The following is a 17,351-nucleotide window of genomic DNA, read 5'->3' as shown; positions in this document are numbered from 1 at the left end:
TCCCTCTTCCTTCACCGTCATTCAAAGACACTCCTCTTATAGCATGAATATGTAGGCCAGGAAGTCAAAGAGACCGGTGTTTACCCATGTTTTCCGTGGAAAATATTTACAATGCTCCCTGTGTAAATGATCTTCTCTCTACAGTATTCACAAGCATGGTTTTTCATCCATGTTTTATTGCTACATTCAGATTCCCATCTCACCTGCTCACACACATAAATGCACATATGCAGATCAGATAATAAAGGATTTATATCCTTACCTGAACTGCAGCGTTTACTTTCTATAACCTCCCCCAAACTGTACTGACCTTCATTAATATGGACCATGCAACACTCCCCCACAATAAAACTCCAGGAACTCTAATATACTGCCGTACAAGCTCCATTAGCTTTATGGGTTTGTCAGACTAACCAATAAATTCACAGATCAGACAGCAACCATGGCCTTTGAAGTGTAAAATTATGAATATTCAATTTACCCAGCAATATAAAGGTTTCTGTATCAGAGAAACATTGACGCTTCAAGTGGAAATTGCCTCTTTGCTCATTGCTAAAATTAACATTCTCTGTGACTGAGACACATGATCTGGAAGGATGCCCCAGATAAGTAACACGGATTTACAAACTTCCGTCTCAAATCTTTGTAAAAACCTAAAACTGGAAATAATACTGTCGAAAGAGATTGATTCATAGCAGTTTTTCACCTCCAGTGAGTTGTGTGATCTGCGCTACCATCTGACCTTTGCTGTCCACGATTGAGTGCGAGATACAGTCCATTAATCAGAGTTAGACCCTGGCTGGGGCTCCTGCTCACAATGATATAACCAATTTGCTTCTGTCCTCTCCTTTTGGTGCAGCCCCGGGGAACACAGCAGGAGCGCAGCCTGGTAATGGGAATCAGTCCCGGGCCATGGTTACAGCTGCCGCCAAACGCAAAGACAGCGCCCACAATGAGCTGTACTACGAAGAGGCCGATTACGAGAGAAGAGTCCGTAAACGTAGAGCAAGGTGAGTCAAGGGAACAAAAGTCACTATGTCTGAGGGCAACAAACTGATCTATAGACTATTTCAGACATGCCCCTCTGCATGTAAATGTGATTGGAATTTTGCATGTCCGTCTGAATCCACATCTTGTTTCTCCTCCTTATAGAATGGGTTCACACGTTTGAATGTGTCTTAAAACAGTAGTGAGGGAAAATCCATGAAACATTGTGAACTGTCAAAATAGGATACTGTTTGATTAATATACAAAAACTACCTCATCACCACTCTGTATCCAGTCTTTTCTCATCATTCTATGCTCATGCACGGTCTTTAGATTTACAATTTCATTAGACTAAGAGAGAGTCAAGGATTACTCTATAGTATTACTTACTAAACACCAGTGCCTAGAGAGCTGACATTAAGCCCCCTGTTAATGTATGTTTGTCCCCTCTCTGTCAGGCTGGTGGTGGCTGTGGAGGAGGCTTTCACACATATCCGGCGGATGAAGAAAGAGGATGAGCAGGCAACACCGTCTGACATCATGGATGTGCGTGAAGCAGCTCTGGCTATATTTCCCTCTATGGCCCGTGCCCTGCAAAAGTACCTCCGCACCACCAGGAGGCAGCACTGCCACAGCATGGAGAGCATCCAGAAGCACCTTGCTTTCTGTCTGGTCAACAACATGAGCCCAAAGGTGGGTTCTGCTTTTGATTTGTAAAGCACCCATTCACTTTAACCTTTCTGAGGATTGTGCCAAGTGATTTTCTGGGTAAACATGTTTTATAATTGGCTGTTTCTGTGTTTTCAGGCCTTTCTTGAGGGCTACCTGGCTCCTGGACCGACCCTGCAGTACGGGCCTGAGCGCTGGATGGCTGACCAGTGGACTTTGGTCAGCGAGGCTTCTGTCACCAGTGGTTTAAAGGAAGGGTCAGATTTCCTGCTGAGATGTCTTGACTTTAACTTAGCTGTGACTGTCAAGGGCATCCCTTACATCCGTCTGACTGAGGAGTTCATCGACCCCAAGTCTCACAAGTTTATACTTCTGCTCCAATCAGAAACCTCAGTTTAACACAGTGCTGGACTTACAGGACAATTTTTCCAAAAATAACTTTTTGTACTGTTTTTTTGTACATTATGCTTGTGTAATTTTCCACATTGAGTAACTTTGTGTCCCTGTCTTTGTCCTGGTCGACATAAAAGACGATAAATGACAGGAGACGGTAGAGATGCTTGGATTTCTCTGTCCTGATAAGTCCAGAACACAGTCTGGTTTTCCTATATGCAGTACAGACGACCCTCCCAAATGTACATCTTCCTTTTGCTTGCATGTGCCAGGGTGTGCCTGCGTGGGGGAGTTCATGATTTAGGTGGAGTGTGTTTTCACACCTTTAGGGGTGTAGATACCACACCAAATCTGTCTCGACCTGTCTCTTCTTTCTCCTTACCATACTGACCAGGATATTTGATAAAACCCAAACCCTTTTCACCAAAACTTCTCATTTTGAGTCTAAGCCACGATTATTTAACTGTCCTGTATTACAGATTTATGTACAGTATTTATATGTGAATATTTGTTATCCCTCCAGACTTTTTATATCAAAATTGTGCATTGCTTGAATGATTTCTTTTTTTTAACCTTGTCAAACATTATCTTTTATTTTGTATCTGAGCTGTATTTGTGAAGATAAACTGGACTGTGAAGAGAAGATGAAGAAATGTTTGTAAATGTCAAAATCACTGGAATCTCCTGGACTGAATGCCAACCGAAGTACAGCTGAATATAGATGGTGCATCCAATAGACACTTGCTATGTGTGGACAGTTAAGTGTGTGCAGTGTACACTGATCTTTTTGTGGACTATCAGAGAGACTACATTTTTGGACGACTAAATTCATGTTCATATCTTGTATTTAAACGTTACCATGTGCGCTGTTGAATTTCAAAACATATGCCCCTACATTTATATCTTATTTCACAGTAAGGAGGGTGTATATTAGTTATCTGCATAATGCAAGTTCCTGGAGCATGAGATAATGTACAACTTAATGGAATATTACTTCAGCAAATTTGAGGATTTGGAAACGTCTCACCAAAATATATAGTCAAGCATATCTCATGCAGGAAAAGTGCTTAACCAAGTGTTGAAATTGAATAATTTAGTCTAAATTAGCTCAACCGACTGTCAGTGTTTCTTCTTTCAGTGTTTTGTCTCAGTGTCACACTACTGCCACCTTTCTACAGCTACTGGAACAGCAACACTGTCCTGAGCATCAATCAAACTGTTAAGTTGTATCAATATATATCTGTATTCTGAAAACCCTTTGTATTTATGAGGACTCTTATGTTGTAAATGTATATTTACACAAGTGTTTCTGTGGTCACTGGCGGTGTAGTTATGTGTAGGCTTTTGTGTGTTGATGGTTGTAAATAGCTGTAGACTACACATGTGCCTCAGTCATACATATTTAGGATGCATGTGCAGTTTTTCAAGTGTGTGTGTGTGTGTGAGAGAGAGAGAGAGAAAGAGAGAGGGTGAAAAGGGAACATAATGAAGAACATAAATTGTTAAACGCTTTGTCCCTGTTTCTTTTATACAACACGACATTCAAAATCACATCAGCTGTGTCAAAGTCACATTTGTAAAAAAAGAAATATTTGTATCAATCTTTTCAAAGGATTTTATTTTTTGTATCAATGATTGATAAGTGTTATTTTATCCTGTTAACCTTTGTTATGGATGTTCAGCTTTTTAAAAAAAACCTTCAGATTATTAGTTTGACTGTGAAAACGTTTCAGTGAGTACTTTTTTCTCTTGAAGTGTTATGGTTTAAAATAAATATTTTAATAGATGACAGGGATAGTTGACATTTTCACTGTATTTATAACCTTTGAATAAATGTATTTTATTTGCAATCTCAGGAACCATTCCAGGCTTATTTACAATGTCAATTGTAATATATTTTTTTAACATTAAATATATTTATTTCTATTTGCACTACAAATTTGATATTGTTTATTTGTTAAAATAATTATTATGTACACTAATTTGTAATAAATCCATGGTAAACCTAACCAGAGGGGAAAAAACTGAGCAGAAAAGTCAACATTCACAAGGATTAGACTATGAATTACTCATCATCATCATCATCGTCGTCATCATCGTCGTCGTCGTCGTCATCATCATCATCATCATCATCATCATCATCATCATCATCATCATCGTCGTCGTCATCATCATCCTCTTCATTATTATTGTCATCGTTATCTTCATCATCGTCGTCTTCATCATCGTCGTCATCATCGTCCTCAGTGTTGATTTTGCCAGAGAGCACATCCTCGATCCAGTCCTCCAGCTCCGGGGCGGTGGGCAGATCCTCCTCGTCGTCCATCTCCATCCACACGCTGTCAGCCTGCTCACAGACAGAAAGGTTCAATAATGTCGGGAGAAACTCAACAAAACATTTGTGTCACGTCACACATGTTGCCAGGGACTCACATCAGTAACGTTGATAACTCCCATCTGTGGTCTGAACAGATTCACCTTGAAGGTCTTCTCCCAGTAGGGGATCAGCTGAAAAGGGGTTAGCGAAATAAATGACATCAGACCTGCAGCATGTAAACTAATTCCCATCCACAAGTTTACTTTTCTTGATTACTCACCAGGGGGAAATCATCAGGGTCAATCCAGATGATGCTGAGGTCAGGAAGGTGCGTGTTGTCTCTTGCGACCTCCTTCAGGATCTCCAAAAACTCAAAACCATCTGCAAGCATATTCACACAACATCAATTAATAAAAAAACGTTGGTCTAAGAGAAAACACATTTTCACCCATTTAAAGAAACAGTTTGACATTTTGGGGATAAAACCTACTCTTTTCTTAGTAAATTGAGAAGATTAACACCACTCACATGTCAACAGTTTACGTAAAAGGCTACAACTAGTGGGCAGTTCGTTAGCATGAAGACATCAAACAAGGGGGAACAGCTAGCATGGCACCTTATGAAGATCACAAAATCCACCTAACAGCATCTCTAAAGCTAACTAAATAACACATACATTACATCATGCTTGAAAGGTAAACAACAAGATTAGGTCTAAACCCAACACGTTTACTTTGATTTAATAGCGACTTCCTGAAATCTTTCCCCCTGCTTTCAGCCTAATGTTAAGCTATGCTAACTCTCTGCTGGAGTGACCATATATATATATCTATGGGAGCGGCTGTCAGTGGTGGCATACACAAATGTTTTCACTTTTTGTATTACTTTCGTGCTATAGTTAATTATCTGTTCTCTTTCTTTATTTATGAGTTTTATTGGATTTCTTATGAGAATTTTAGCATTTGTATTTTCCATGAAGAATTAACCTCAAACTGCCCATATTGTTTTGTTGTACTGTTTTATTATTGGCATGTCAGTCGTAAAGTGGTATGACAGGTGCTTCACAATTACAGATTGAATACCAGGGCACTAGAGTCTCCAAACTTCTTGTTGACTAGTTCCGTTGTGGAGATTGAATGTATTTTACTGTCATGTTTATCCCCTTTAATATAGTGGTAAAAGATGCCCTTACCAGGGTCCTCCTCCTCTGCAAAAGCCACAATGTGGATGCCTTCAATGTCATCTTCCTGAGAAAAGCAAGATTTATAAATGTCACGTTACTAGTGTCAGTGTAAACTATATGAAACTAAATTAAAGTTGTTTGTCAATCATCCCTTACCCAGGTCTCAAACATATCTTCTGGACGCAGCTTTCTCAGAGTTGGTCTGATAGCACAGAGAATGTGAGTGTTCAAGTGTTATTATAAACAATATTGGTTGGATACACATTTGTCTGATTATTTAGTTCAATATTGCTCTTTGTTTACCGTCTGTGTTCAGTTATAAATTTCACCAGCTCCTCCTCAGAGTGAGGCTTGCCGGGGATGGTGACTGGCTCCTCCATGAAGGGCTCATAGAAATCCACCTCATTCATCTTCAGAGTCAGCTCTTTGGCAACCTGAAGCAACATATAATGATTCAAGAAAAATGATGCTTGCATGTTTACATTTTTGTTTGTGATTTATTACTTACAGATTTCGTAAATGTGGCAAAGAACTTGATGTAGGGCTGAAACTGCTCTGCAGCTTCTTTAAATGCTTCATAGTCTGAGGATGAAAAAGTGCAGTGTGAAGGAAAGTATTATTTTTGTTGCAAGGAAATCTGTTTTTTTTGCAGTCTTGTTTTTCTGGTCATGCATCTGTTTGTGCTTCCTCTGGCTGTTACATGACATTTGCACATTAGGTATCGGAAATAGATGAACTTTGACCTCCAACTAATACTCCCACAGTTGGTCAGATGGGATGTAGCTGCAGCTCAACACCACAACTAAACTACTCAGCCTGTGAAATGGGACCAAGCAAGGGCAGCTGTGTGTGCAGCAGATGTAAAAATGGATCTGTAAATCCATGGAGATGAGGGGTTCAATTATGTTATAATGAAGGTCATGGGCCAAAGAAAGCCTGTCACAGACCCGGCTAACGAGAGCGTTGTTTTGGTAAGCGGAAAAGCAAACATTATTTATATATATTCATGCCTCACACACTCACGCTCAGATTCCTCGCTTTTGAAGTAGCCAATGAGGCGGATGTCTTCCTCCATCCTATCAAAAGCTCTCAGCTCCAGAGCATTTTCTAAAACCTCCACTGGATCGTCCAACAGCTAGAGACATACATACAGAGAGAGTATGGGGTATGCCTGTAACATTGGCTAAACTGGTGTTGATTTCTGCTTTTATACCAGTCTACTTACGTCCAACAAGAACTCCACCAGAATGTTAGCTGAGAGTAAGCCGTCAAACTCAATCATCCGATCGGCCTTGAAAACATACACACTGCCCTCCTCCTCCAGGCCTGTCATTGAGGTAAATCATGTTGTTAGATGGATTTATATTGTTTACTCAAGTTATTTGACCCTTGATTAAATCTGTGATTACGGCCAATCGTTTATCAGGAATTGCAAGCATCGATCTAAAATAGCTTGTGCTGTATCTATCCATATACTCACCCAGTTTCTTTGCTACCTTTGCATCTTTGTGGGAGTCTACCATTCCAAACCCAATGTCTTTCTCCTCCATAACCTGAGCTGCAAGCTGCAGCCACAAGAAAAAATATCAAGAAAAACATCATTGTAAAAACAGGACTGAACACATAACATTGAAGAAATCAAAGCATTTCATAAATCCTTTCAACTCTGAGTTCTGAGAAGAAGCATAGTAGTTTAGTTAACCCATAATATTCATTTTGGCAGCTGTTGTGAATAAATTACATGATGGGAGCCCAACTGCTGTGTATGGTCTTAAGAATATGATAATAATACCAAAGTGGGCAATAGAGGTGCTCAGGCTACCCAGGGGCCATGGACACACGGTTACATCATCACCCAGGCTGCCATGAGCTAAATATAGCCAGAGCTACAGTACATATAATTGTTCTGGCAATTGTTCAGAAGTATAGTGAAACTGAGACTGTCTTGATAGAAATGATCCATACACCAAGGTAACAAACATATTCAAAGTTCAATCAATGTACTATATTCAATAAACAGTGAAAAGCTCAATATATATATACAGCCGCATATATGGCGCTATGCAGCAATGTTTTTTACAATTGGGTCACTGTTTTGTTTGCATTGTGCACAAGGCACGCATGTGAGCATGCAGGCCATACAATTCATATCCTGCCATCAGTTTCAACAGCTGACAGTTGGTGTTGATTGCTAATAAACATATTAATTCACAAATGGCAGTGAGGCAGTATTTAGTAAGAAAACATGGCTTTAAACAATGCTATATTTTGCGTGTTTACAAGACAACTTTAGGGGACGTTTTTATGTAAATTACTCTTAGCTTTGTTCATCTCGCCTGACTGATAGTAACAGGGCCCACCTGTGCTGCTTCAAAAAGGTGAAGCTAATATCAGTACTGCATGACTCAGCTCAGATTACCTTCAGAGATCAGAGAGCAACTCACCCTTAGCCATGTGTAACATGAGACAGAGCACAATGTTTCCTACAGTATGGGGTTCAAATAAAGCAATGTATTCCAATTATCAGACAAGAACTCTTTAACTGAGCCTCATTAAAAAAAATACTTCAAGTATACCAATGCTTTGACCATCAAAACACTGCATTAGACGAGAATGTATTTGTGCCCTTCAGAAATCATTGCTCTAAAACATAATTCACATGAGCTCTTGACCTAATGCTGCCTTCAGGAGATGCACAGGGAAGGTTACAGTGATATATTTCTGGGGGATAAAAGCACACATTGAATTAAGGTGATATACAGGTAACCTTAAGTGTCAGTACTGCATCCCACTGGACTAAATGTGCTCAGAGAGATACACATTGACCTTGACAAAGCACACATACGAACATAAGGACAGAGTTTAATTCCTCACCAGTTGGCCCTTTTATTATTTGGCACTTTTGTTGATTTATATTACACATTAAACATTTTACAAGGTTCTGGTTGAATGGACAACTACTGTCCTTTCAGTCAAACCCCTGCCACCAAAATCAACGGTGTCCTTTCCATTTCAAATATATGTCTGTCCTACATCTCCTCTAGTAACAGCTTTCTTAACATGTTTATCTTACACACTTTAAATACTTTACCTCCAGCACCAACTCTTTCATCTGGAGTTGTTTTTGAAGCTCCTTGCTGTCTGACATGGGCCCATGGTAGAACATGCATACCATGCTGTGATTTTTCAAGGCTTTCTTGTAGTTCCTGTCATTAATGTCTAGGACACGGTCTTTCCCGTCATACTGGGGGAACTCCAGGCCCTTTGCAGCCGGGGCCAAAGGCAGGAAGCTCAGGCAAGGAAGCAGGAACAAGCACAGGGAAAGCATGTTCCGGAGAAACCTCACACCAAAGTCAGATTTCGGTTTCGAAGTATAAAACTACGCAAATCACACCTAGCCCTGTGAAAGGGTAGGGAAATGTGGACGTTTTTGAGGTAAAAGTTGGTCCTTCAGAGGCAGTTCTCAAGCATCCCAAGCTGTGCAGAGAAATCCAAATCCTACGAGCATCTTTAAGACCTGTAGCAACTGTTTCTAGCCCCTTGATCACTCCTTGACACCTCTCTCTGCAGACACAAAGACGAAAGAGGAATACGGTCGGGCCTGTGAGGTGCTGGGGGGTGGATACCATACATAGCAGCACTCCTCTCCCACTAGTAGTGTAGGACAGGCCCATTTTTAGGAGACCAGTTGTTTGGATGCTAAAAATAAAGCTGCAAGTGAGAAAGAGAGAGAGCACGCGGGATTTAATGAGTCGCCCCTGTGATGTCTCTTTGAGCAACTCAACGGGGTGGAAAGAGAGAGTCGAGACTCAGAAATTTGGGAGGTCGAGTTATTTTGAGCTTTTAAGTCTTGGGGACCAAAAACACAGACTATGTTTTGTTTTTTTCGAAGAGTAAAAAATGGTGGTGTATTTAGAGTGATCACATATGAGACAATCCACCAACAGGTGTTCAAAGGGCAACTCCCAATATCAATGTGTTTGTCCCACAGATGTGTCTCATTGAGTTTGGCATGCGCAGCGAGCTTTCTGACCGTGAATTGAATATGTTATTATTTGTAATTATTTGTTATATGTAACTATTTATTTTGGTTTGGTTTGAAGTGTCAGAATTGATGGTGCTTTTCTCTATTTCTCACAATGTTTCTCGATGCCTCCTGGGCCCTGCCGTGGTGCCCTTGAGCAAGGCACCGGACAACCCCCTTCTCCCCCCCAACTCCCATTGCTCCCCTGGCGCTGTCCACTGCTCCTAGTAGGCTGAAGTCGAATAGTCCATTTAGCTTAGGAACCTTCCTAACGGAGTGAAATGACCCGGAAGTCCCTCAGTAGCAGGCAAGATAAGTGCCGTTCGAATTCTCTAGAGATGATAGGAAAGGAGGTTTCAAACTTCCTTTATAACCTCCTTTAGTTTAGGAACCACTGGACCTCCCTTTACGAAAGGAGAGGAGAAAATGCTGCCCCACAATGCCTTGTGGCCGCAGCATTTGCCGTNGGGGGGGGGGGGTAAATGTGCCTTCACTTTCTTTTCACACTTGATTCCTTAAACTGGGTCATATTTTCTGTTAAATTGACGTGGGCAAAAGTGTTTGTCTTTCTATTTAAAGCTATGTATGCCATTCCATAACAAACATTGATTTGGCCAGCTCAGCCAAGTAATATTATTTTATTGTATGTTTTATTTGTTGATTTTAAACGGCCCTAAAGGGTGGTTTAGCACTTTTATGTCTATTTCCCTCTTAATCTAACTATAATTTAAACACAGTTGTGTTCATTTTAAGTTAATTGTACAGCAATACATTGGACTGGAGGGCCAGACTCTTTCTGAAAGAATAAGAAAAATATGACAAATAAAAGAGAGGACTTATCTTTGGTTACCAATAGCAGTATCGCATGGCTTGATGTAATTTCCTCTGTGTCCTTTGACTTACAGTTGTTCTCTTCCTCTGCCAAATAAATAGGATTTGGCATGTTGAGGGACATAGTTTCAGTGTTTATGACTGCTATTTAAAATAATAGCAACAAAAAGTCAATAAAAAGGCTATTAATATGCAAGTTGGTCACCAAGAAGGAGGGACCAGGAAATGCCATTTTCCACGCTCAAGACCTAATCATATTTTGATACCACTTTTCATACAACTTCATTTTCATTTTGTCTAAGGACAAGTACATCTAGCAAAACAAGTGCACTTTTTTAACATTTTGGGCATGGATTATTTGAAATGTCATACGTGGGAGAGAAAATGTCCTCCAATTTTGGAATGACCCATATTGCAGGGTGTGTTGGTTGGTTGTTATCTATACAGTCTATGGTTGTTATACATCAATCACAGGTGAAGCTAAAGACATCATGAAGCTCTGCTGCCATCTACTGGTGTTGCGGGTTAAAGACAGTGTGCTCGCTGGTGAAATAGAACGAGACCATAACTCATATTTTCAACTTCAATGTGTTTACCCTGCTAAAGTGATGTGTAAAAGTGACAGCTGTTAAAAAGGCCAACAGTTTATCTGACTTAAAAAAAACTATAATTGCAATAATAGGCCTACTACTACTACTACTAATAATAATATAGTTACTTTATATTGTTCGAGGTATCGGGTACCAACATATTCCAGTGTTGCGGATCACCAAGATGCTTATATTTGGAATGTTTTCTGTTCTGCAATTTGTTTTTAATTTCGGATTTTAATGTCTCTATATATTTGTATACGTGGGTGTTGGGGAAGGATCTACAACTGACATTCCATTGCGTGAACCTGTTTTGAAAAAGAAATGTAGCTTGTAAAGTTCTGTGTAAATGAGTGTTATGTTCAAAAGCAAATTACGTTTTCAAACTGCGCAGTTTACGTTAAGCACGTACGACAGACATTTCCTGCGTATTGGAGTATTGCTGTGGTTAGCAATGGCGGAGCTCAAAGAGGCAGATGCTGCTCAGCTACACCAGGAGGACGTCGATATCAAACGTAAGTTAATTCACCCCATTTGTCGTTTCAACTCCAAATTTAGGACATATAATTGTAAAATACATTCCAATGTAGTCGCTATCAGCACTGTGCAGTGAATTCATAGTAAATATCAGTTTGTAACTGCTTAACTAAACGAGGGCCTCACCACGGAGCTCCGCCATGGGACCTAAATAGTCAACAATAACAGCGATGAAGACGCAGGAGCTTACACTGGCCTAACCGTTGTGGTCAGCTGTTCTCTAAAGTAGTGTATCTCTTCGCAGTTGCTTTTTGTAAGTGTTGTATTCAGGTTGTAGACCACAGGTTTGGTTGACACGGTCTCTTCACGGAGCTGCACTACAGGGCCGCTCAGTTAGGACATCGACTGTCCATTATTCTACGGAGACTCTGGTTTTGGTTTCACACAAAAAAAACTCGCGTTAGGAAATGAAAGGGTTTCGAAAGTGTGAAACGGTCTATCTATGGAGTGGAGCAGCGATATATGGTCTGTAGCAAGTATATTATTGTAGGCTATAATGTAGGCTACATGTAACTATATTAGAGAATAGGCTACTGAGGTCATGACAAACACTGCTTGCCGCTAATGTAACTTTGCTTTACCAAACGTTTTATTTTGAATGTAAAACCTCCAAATACCAAGATACATATCTTTATAACTACAGCCCTGGTGGGAGATAATCTATTAATATATTATCCACAGCAGTTTCAATATTTGAATAGTTATTTTAAGTAATGTAGCGAGACAAACACCATAAATCTTCCTATTGAAGTTTCTTCATTGTCTCCGAATTTTAGTTTTTCTCTGTATGATGTCACAGTAAAATAATGCTGTTCATGATTCAATGAATTAATCAATACATCACTAGTTGCACTTCCTTAGATAATATGGTACCTAGACTTTTATAACTCCAACTTTTAAAAGTAGAGGTAGCCTACGTTGTTTTTGAAAGTCGTTGAGTAGACACATATGAACAAACTGCTTCATCTCCTTTTTTTGTTAACTGGTTTCAGTAGCTATGTAGCTGACAAACTGCAGCTGGGGCTCTCAGTGAATTAAACTAGATAGCTTTATAAATCATTGATTTCCCTTTCTTTCTGTCTGTGCAGATGGTGGAGATGCATCGTCAGCTGGGGACAAAGCTGCAGATCAGGCAGAGAAGACTGAAGGCGCTGCAGACAGTGACGCCAAGCCCTCAACTACCATTTCAGGTGATATGCTAAATCTATATATACCTATATATATATATAAAACCGCTAATATATATAACACTCTTTCTCTGTGTGGATGGGTTCGATGGCCTCATGTCATCTGTATTCACTGACTTTAGGAAGGAAACATTAATGATATGGACTACAACTTTTTTCTGACTGAACACAACATCTTAATGTTGTCTCCTTTTCACAGACAGACACATCTCCATCCAGACTAAACTGGAAGGACTCGAGGTGCTGGTTGACCTCAATGGTGGTGAGTTCACTTTTACAGGAAGTATTCATAATGCGTTCCTTATCTTGGGCTGTACCAAACGTACATTTTAGAACTGCTGATGACTACATGTTATATTTTATGAAGTAAGCATCCTTAAATACTAGGGGATTTTTTTGTTATTGTGGTTTAATAAATGTAATTTATTGTGCGGTTAGATGGTTGCTGGACCGACCCGTTAATACAGCAAAATGTTTTTTGACCACAGTGAACATTTTGTATTAGAAAGGTTTAACACTACAAATATGGATTGAAGCAGAATTTGTTGGATATGTGATTTGATGTGATTTTAGAAAAATCCAAAAAAAATTCAATAAATGTTGACTTTTATTAACATGTTGTAGTTAGTGCAGAATGTTTGAATCTGATTATATGGGAATACACCATGGGAACCCAACCTAACCTAATAATAAAAATAATACAATTTAGCTTTAAAAACAATTCATACTCTTTTGATTTTTTATTTGAATGTCAATGTTGTGAATGAAACTTTGAATCTTAAAATTATCCGGTGCAGCCCTACTGCTTTCTTTAGATTTTTAATATTTAAACAAATCTCATAATACAGAAGAACATTTAAATGAAATCGTGACTTTTAAAGCTGCAGCTTAAAGACGATTTATCAGTAAGTCACGCAAGAGAATAAATCTGACACTATTTTGATAATCAAATAACTTTTAAAGTATTTTTCATGCAACCAATTTAACTTGTCTATACTTCTCAGGTGGCCATTTTTAAGTTTTGGAATGTTGGTTGGACACAGCAAGATATTTTAGATGTCGTGTTTGCTGTTAAAACAAATGTGTTATATGTTTTTGACAGTTTTAGAGAATATAATTAAGAGAAATAATCTAGAGAATGATCAAAAATGAAAATAACTTTTATATACATCCTTGGTTTTTGATTTTGTGTTTTCACTCACCAGCGGGACGTAAGTCGTGCCCTCTGTGTCCCGAGGAGAAGTTTAAAGCCTGCTACAGCCACAAGCTCCGCAGACACCTGCAGAACCTCCACTGGAAAGTCTATGTGGAGTTTGAAGGTAGGAACATGAAACACAAGGTCACACAATGATGCTCTCCTACAACAAACTAGAAAAATAATCTTTATGGAGCTGGCTTTGTGCCATGCTGAAACAGGAAGTTGGAAGAACACTTTTGCCATTTGAGTTATACTATGGATGTATTAAGAGAACTGGATACAGCATCTGAGGTGAGGCCCCGTTCATTCCTATGAGAGCTGCCCAGTGGTGCATGAAGCCAGAATGGAGCGACTGTAGGTCCCGCCTCCGATCTCCCGCTCTCGCCTCAGTCAAATGAATGGAGAGGGAAAATAGCTCTGGATTAAGTTTTAGTGCATTTTACAACTTTTAGACCCTAATCATTTAAATATGATCTATAAAAGTGTTCGAACTAGGTATAATACTTAGCTTAAAAATATATATATACCGACTTACAGATGTCTCTTTCACAATGTCAGTCAATAGGGAAAAGTATTTTTTGGCGCAATGACGTCACGGACTAGAACGGAAGAGTTGTACTACCGTTTGGCCGCTACAAAAATCCCTCTTCCTGGACGCTTACTGGAGTTACATTTTCTGGTTATAAAAGACAACAATTAGCCCCAACCACTTCCAGCTAACACAGTCAGTGAACATTTGTGGGAATAATGAAAATGTTATCATAGTTTCTCAAATTAAACTATTTAAAATGTATTGGATTGTGTAATTGGATTGTTTATTTATATTGTTTATTATAATTATTAAATTAAGAGTTTGACATACTTTACTGCTAATTGTATGTGCTATCTTTGTTACTTGTCCAAAAGAAATTAAATGTCTGTTGGTCAGACAAAATAAACAGTTTTAGGAACATATTTTTGGCATTTATCATGATTTCTTCTGACATTTTTAATAGATCATAGAGTAAGTTTATACTAGCAGCTGTGAAGGCTATACCGAGAGAACAAATCCAAAATACAGCATCAAGAGACTCTACGTACCTTTAGCTGTTCATTGCAGTCATACCGGTCGGAGGAAGTGTGCAAAGTTAAAAAATCATGTTTTCCTTACTTGTAATGATAAAGAAATGCATGTGAAAGTGACAGCTAAGGACATCTTCTAATCTTGATGCATAACTGTTGACCTTTAACAGGCCAGATGATGTGCATCTGCCACCTGCCCTGCAGAAACCTGAAACCCAGCCTCAGTGGAGATCAGGCGAGAACTTAGACACACACGCACTCACGCACTCACGCACGCACGCACGCACGCACGCACGCACGCACACACACACACACACACACACACACACACACACACACACAGTCTGCAGATCACACTCCCATCAGTTTGGAACTATAAGAGCAAACCCTGTAGCTTCGGGCTTCATCGACATAGGATTCTTTTACAAGGGAGACCTGCCGCACATTGGTTACACATATAACACAAAACAAAAATACATTTCACATACTTAGTTTCGGCATACATCTTGTTGTGCTGCAGTAAACCCTACTTTTAAGGTTCCTGTAAGTTCTGTATTGTTACTTTTATTATGAAATGTGACCTAAATAATGTAAATCAGAAAAAAACTGAACCTTCTTCACCATGTGGAAATAAATCCTTACTCTGTAAGACCCCTAATATATTCCTAAACATGTTTTGCCTTTTAATCATAAAAGCTATTTTTCATGATTGAGCAAAAGTAGGCAACAATTGACTGTCTCTGCATTCTGTCATTCTTAAAGAGGCTCTATTAGGCTTTCTCCTGTAACATAATCACATCACTATGTAAAACTCCCACTTCTAATGGCTAGCGCTCCAACACCATGTACGTGATTGGCTAAGGGGTGGGACATCTCTTAGCACTTGACCAATAAGCTGTCCAGCTAACCAATCAGAACAGACTGAACTCTGGTTTCAGACAGAGGGTGAAAAGAGGTGCTGCAGCACCGGCAGTATGAGAAAAATAAATACCTTTTTGAAGAATAAACCGTGGAAACATGTCACAGCATAGGCACAAAATACAAATATGAACCTGAAAATGTGCATAATAGAGCCCCTTAAAAAAATTCACAAGTAATATCGTCCAAATTCTGAATTGGTAAATACTGAATTCTAAGGCATTTCCTCTCATCATGCCATTTGACATTATTGTGAAGATGCTGCATTTCTTTACTTCTTTCCCCCCTAAATTAAGTTGATATCCCAATATATTCTGTCCAGGCCTCGGGGAGACACGTGGCTCACTACCACTGTGTGGTGTGTTCTGTCACCATCGCCCGGAAGACGGACATGATCAGCCACCTGAAGCGGCACGTCAACAAAGGAGAGACTGAGGCCAGCTACTCGGGGAGCTCAGACGTGCAGTATGAGGAGCCGGGTAAGAAACAGCGACACCATCTACTCACAACATGCTGCACTAGATTCGAAAAGGAAATGGTCAAAACAAACTTTCACTCAGCTCTAAAAAACACTAGATGGTACAGTTTAATTTCAACATCCCAGGTTTGAGTCTTAAAATACATATATTTATATAAGAACATTGGACTTCAGGACTATTTATATGTAAAAGTGGAACGATGCTGCCCTACTTAGCTTTTATACTGAGTAACCGCTTTTAAAAAAAATTGTTTTATTTCACACCACAGACAGGCACAGTTAGAGATTGGCTGGTGGAGCATTTAGCAGCTTCACATTTTCTTAGGATTGAAGTTTTTGCCCGTAGCTTACATCAAGGCAATGTTGATGGTTCACTTGCAAAAATAGATAATCTTTCTAGTATTTTTTTAATACCAAATTATGTATTTTTTGTCCAATCCATTTAATATCAATCAGTTGGTGTGGTTGTATTTATCTTAAGAATGGATGTTATCTTGTGTTTCATATTAACTCACTCAAAGCATCACATTTCTTGGATCTTAAGAAAAACAAACAATGAATGCAGGATAAATATAATTATATATACATTTTGACAACACCCAGAACTTTGAAGACTACGAGCTGCGTTAAGGAATTTTAAAAACAACACTATCACAGTCTTCTTCTGTTAAAGACATGATTTTTATAAAATAAGATGGACCTTTATTAATCTCCGTGGGGAAATTCAGTGGTTTAACAGCAACAGGGTTAGAATGAAAAACAGGACCGCACAGTCACACAGATTAATACAATTTAAAGATCAAATCAAAAATAAAAATGATAAAAAAACTATGAATTAAGAGATTAATTAAAGTGAGCATATTGTAGCGATCTGCATTTATTGTTCAAGTGTTCTGTTAACTGTTTGTGTCAGGCTTCTGTGAGGAGAGCAGGTAGGGGCGGGGTTGGGGAGCAGAGGGTTTGGTGTGTGTGTGTCT

The 17,351-nt window shown here is 39.2% G+C and overlaps 3 protein-coding genes across 4 annotated transcripts in view; 2 read left to right on the top strand and 1 right to left on the bottom strand.

Moving 5' to 3' along the window:
- The window catches only part of LOC104953982 (vang-like protein 1), a 19,953-nt gene extending 16,426 nt beyond the window's left edge, over positions 1–3,527 (top strand). Inside the window, exons 7-9 of the mRNA XM_010781025.1 lie at positions 860–1,010; positions 1,446–1,680; positions 1,795–3,527. Of these exons, the coding sequence (XP_010779327.1) occupies positions 860–1,010; positions 1,446–1,680; positions 1,795–2,055 (647 nt within the window). The 3' untranslated portion in view covers positions 2,056–3,527. The remainder of the gene's footprint in view (positions 1–859; positions 1,011–1,445; positions 1,681–1,794) is intronic.
- Positions 3,528–3,742: 215 nt separating this feature from the next.
- Positions 3,743–17,351, bottom strand: part of casq2 (calsequestrin 2) — a 38,579-nt gene continuing 24,970 nt past the window's right edge. The window contains exons 1-11 of one of the 2 annotated variants that reach the window (XM_010781026.1): positions 8,641–9,152; positions 7,030–7,114; positions 6,775–6,875; positions 6,573–6,684; positions 6,058–6,131; positions 5,853–5,983; positions 5,706–5,751; positions 5,559–5,613; positions 4,647–4,747; positions 4,483–4,557; positions 3,743–4,396 (exon numbers count right to left, since the gene is read on the bottom strand). In XM_010781026.1, the coding sequence (XP_010779328.1) occupies positions 4,115–4,396; positions 4,483–4,557; positions 4,647–4,747; positions 5,559–5,613; positions 5,706–5,751; positions 5,853–5,983; positions 6,058–6,131; positions 6,573–6,684; positions 6,775–6,875; positions 7,030–7,114; positions 8,641–8,877 (1,299 nt within the window). In that variant the 5' untranslated portion in view covers positions 8,878–9,152 and the 3' untranslated portion in view covers positions 3,743–4,114. Of the gene's footprint in view, positions 4,397–4,482; positions 4,558–4,646; positions 4,748–5,558; positions 5,614–5,705; positions 5,752–5,852; positions 5,984–6,057; positions 6,132–6,572; positions 6,685–6,774; positions 6,876–7,029; positions 7,115–8,640; positions 9,153–17,351 lie in introns of those variants that run through there. The other variant, XM_010781027.1, reaches the window with a different exon arrangement.
- Positions 11,291–17,351, top strand: part of LOC104953988 (TRMT1-like protein) — a 6,977-nt gene continuing 916 nt past the window's right edge. The window contains exons 1-6 of the mRNA XM_010781033.1: positions 11,291–11,509; positions 12,620–12,721; positions 12,918–12,980; positions 13,924–14,037; positions 15,149–15,213; positions 16,219–16,375. Coding sequence (XP_010779335.1) covers positions 11,344–11,509; positions 12,620–12,721; positions 12,918–12,980; positions 13,924–14,037; positions 15,149–15,213; positions 16,219–16,375 — 667 coding nt within the window. The 5' untranslated portion in view covers positions 11,291–11,343. The remainder of the gene's footprint in view (positions 11,510–12,619; positions 12,722–12,917; positions 12,981–13,923; positions 14,038–15,148; positions 15,214–16,218; positions 16,376–17,351) is intronic.

The sequence above is a fragment of the Notothenia coriiceps genome, unplaced genomic scaffold, assembly GCF_000735185.1.
Source record: "Notothenia coriiceps isolate Sejong01 unplaced genomic scaffold, NC01 NC01_scaffold00022447, whole genome shotgun sequence".
NCBI classification, from domain to species: domain Eukaryota; kingdom Metazoa; phylum Chordata; class Actinopteri; order Perciformes; family Nototheniidae; genus Notothenia; species Notothenia coriiceps.
Note: the sequence above shows the minus strand (reverse complement) of the source record. Positions and strands in the feature narration are given on the sequence as shown.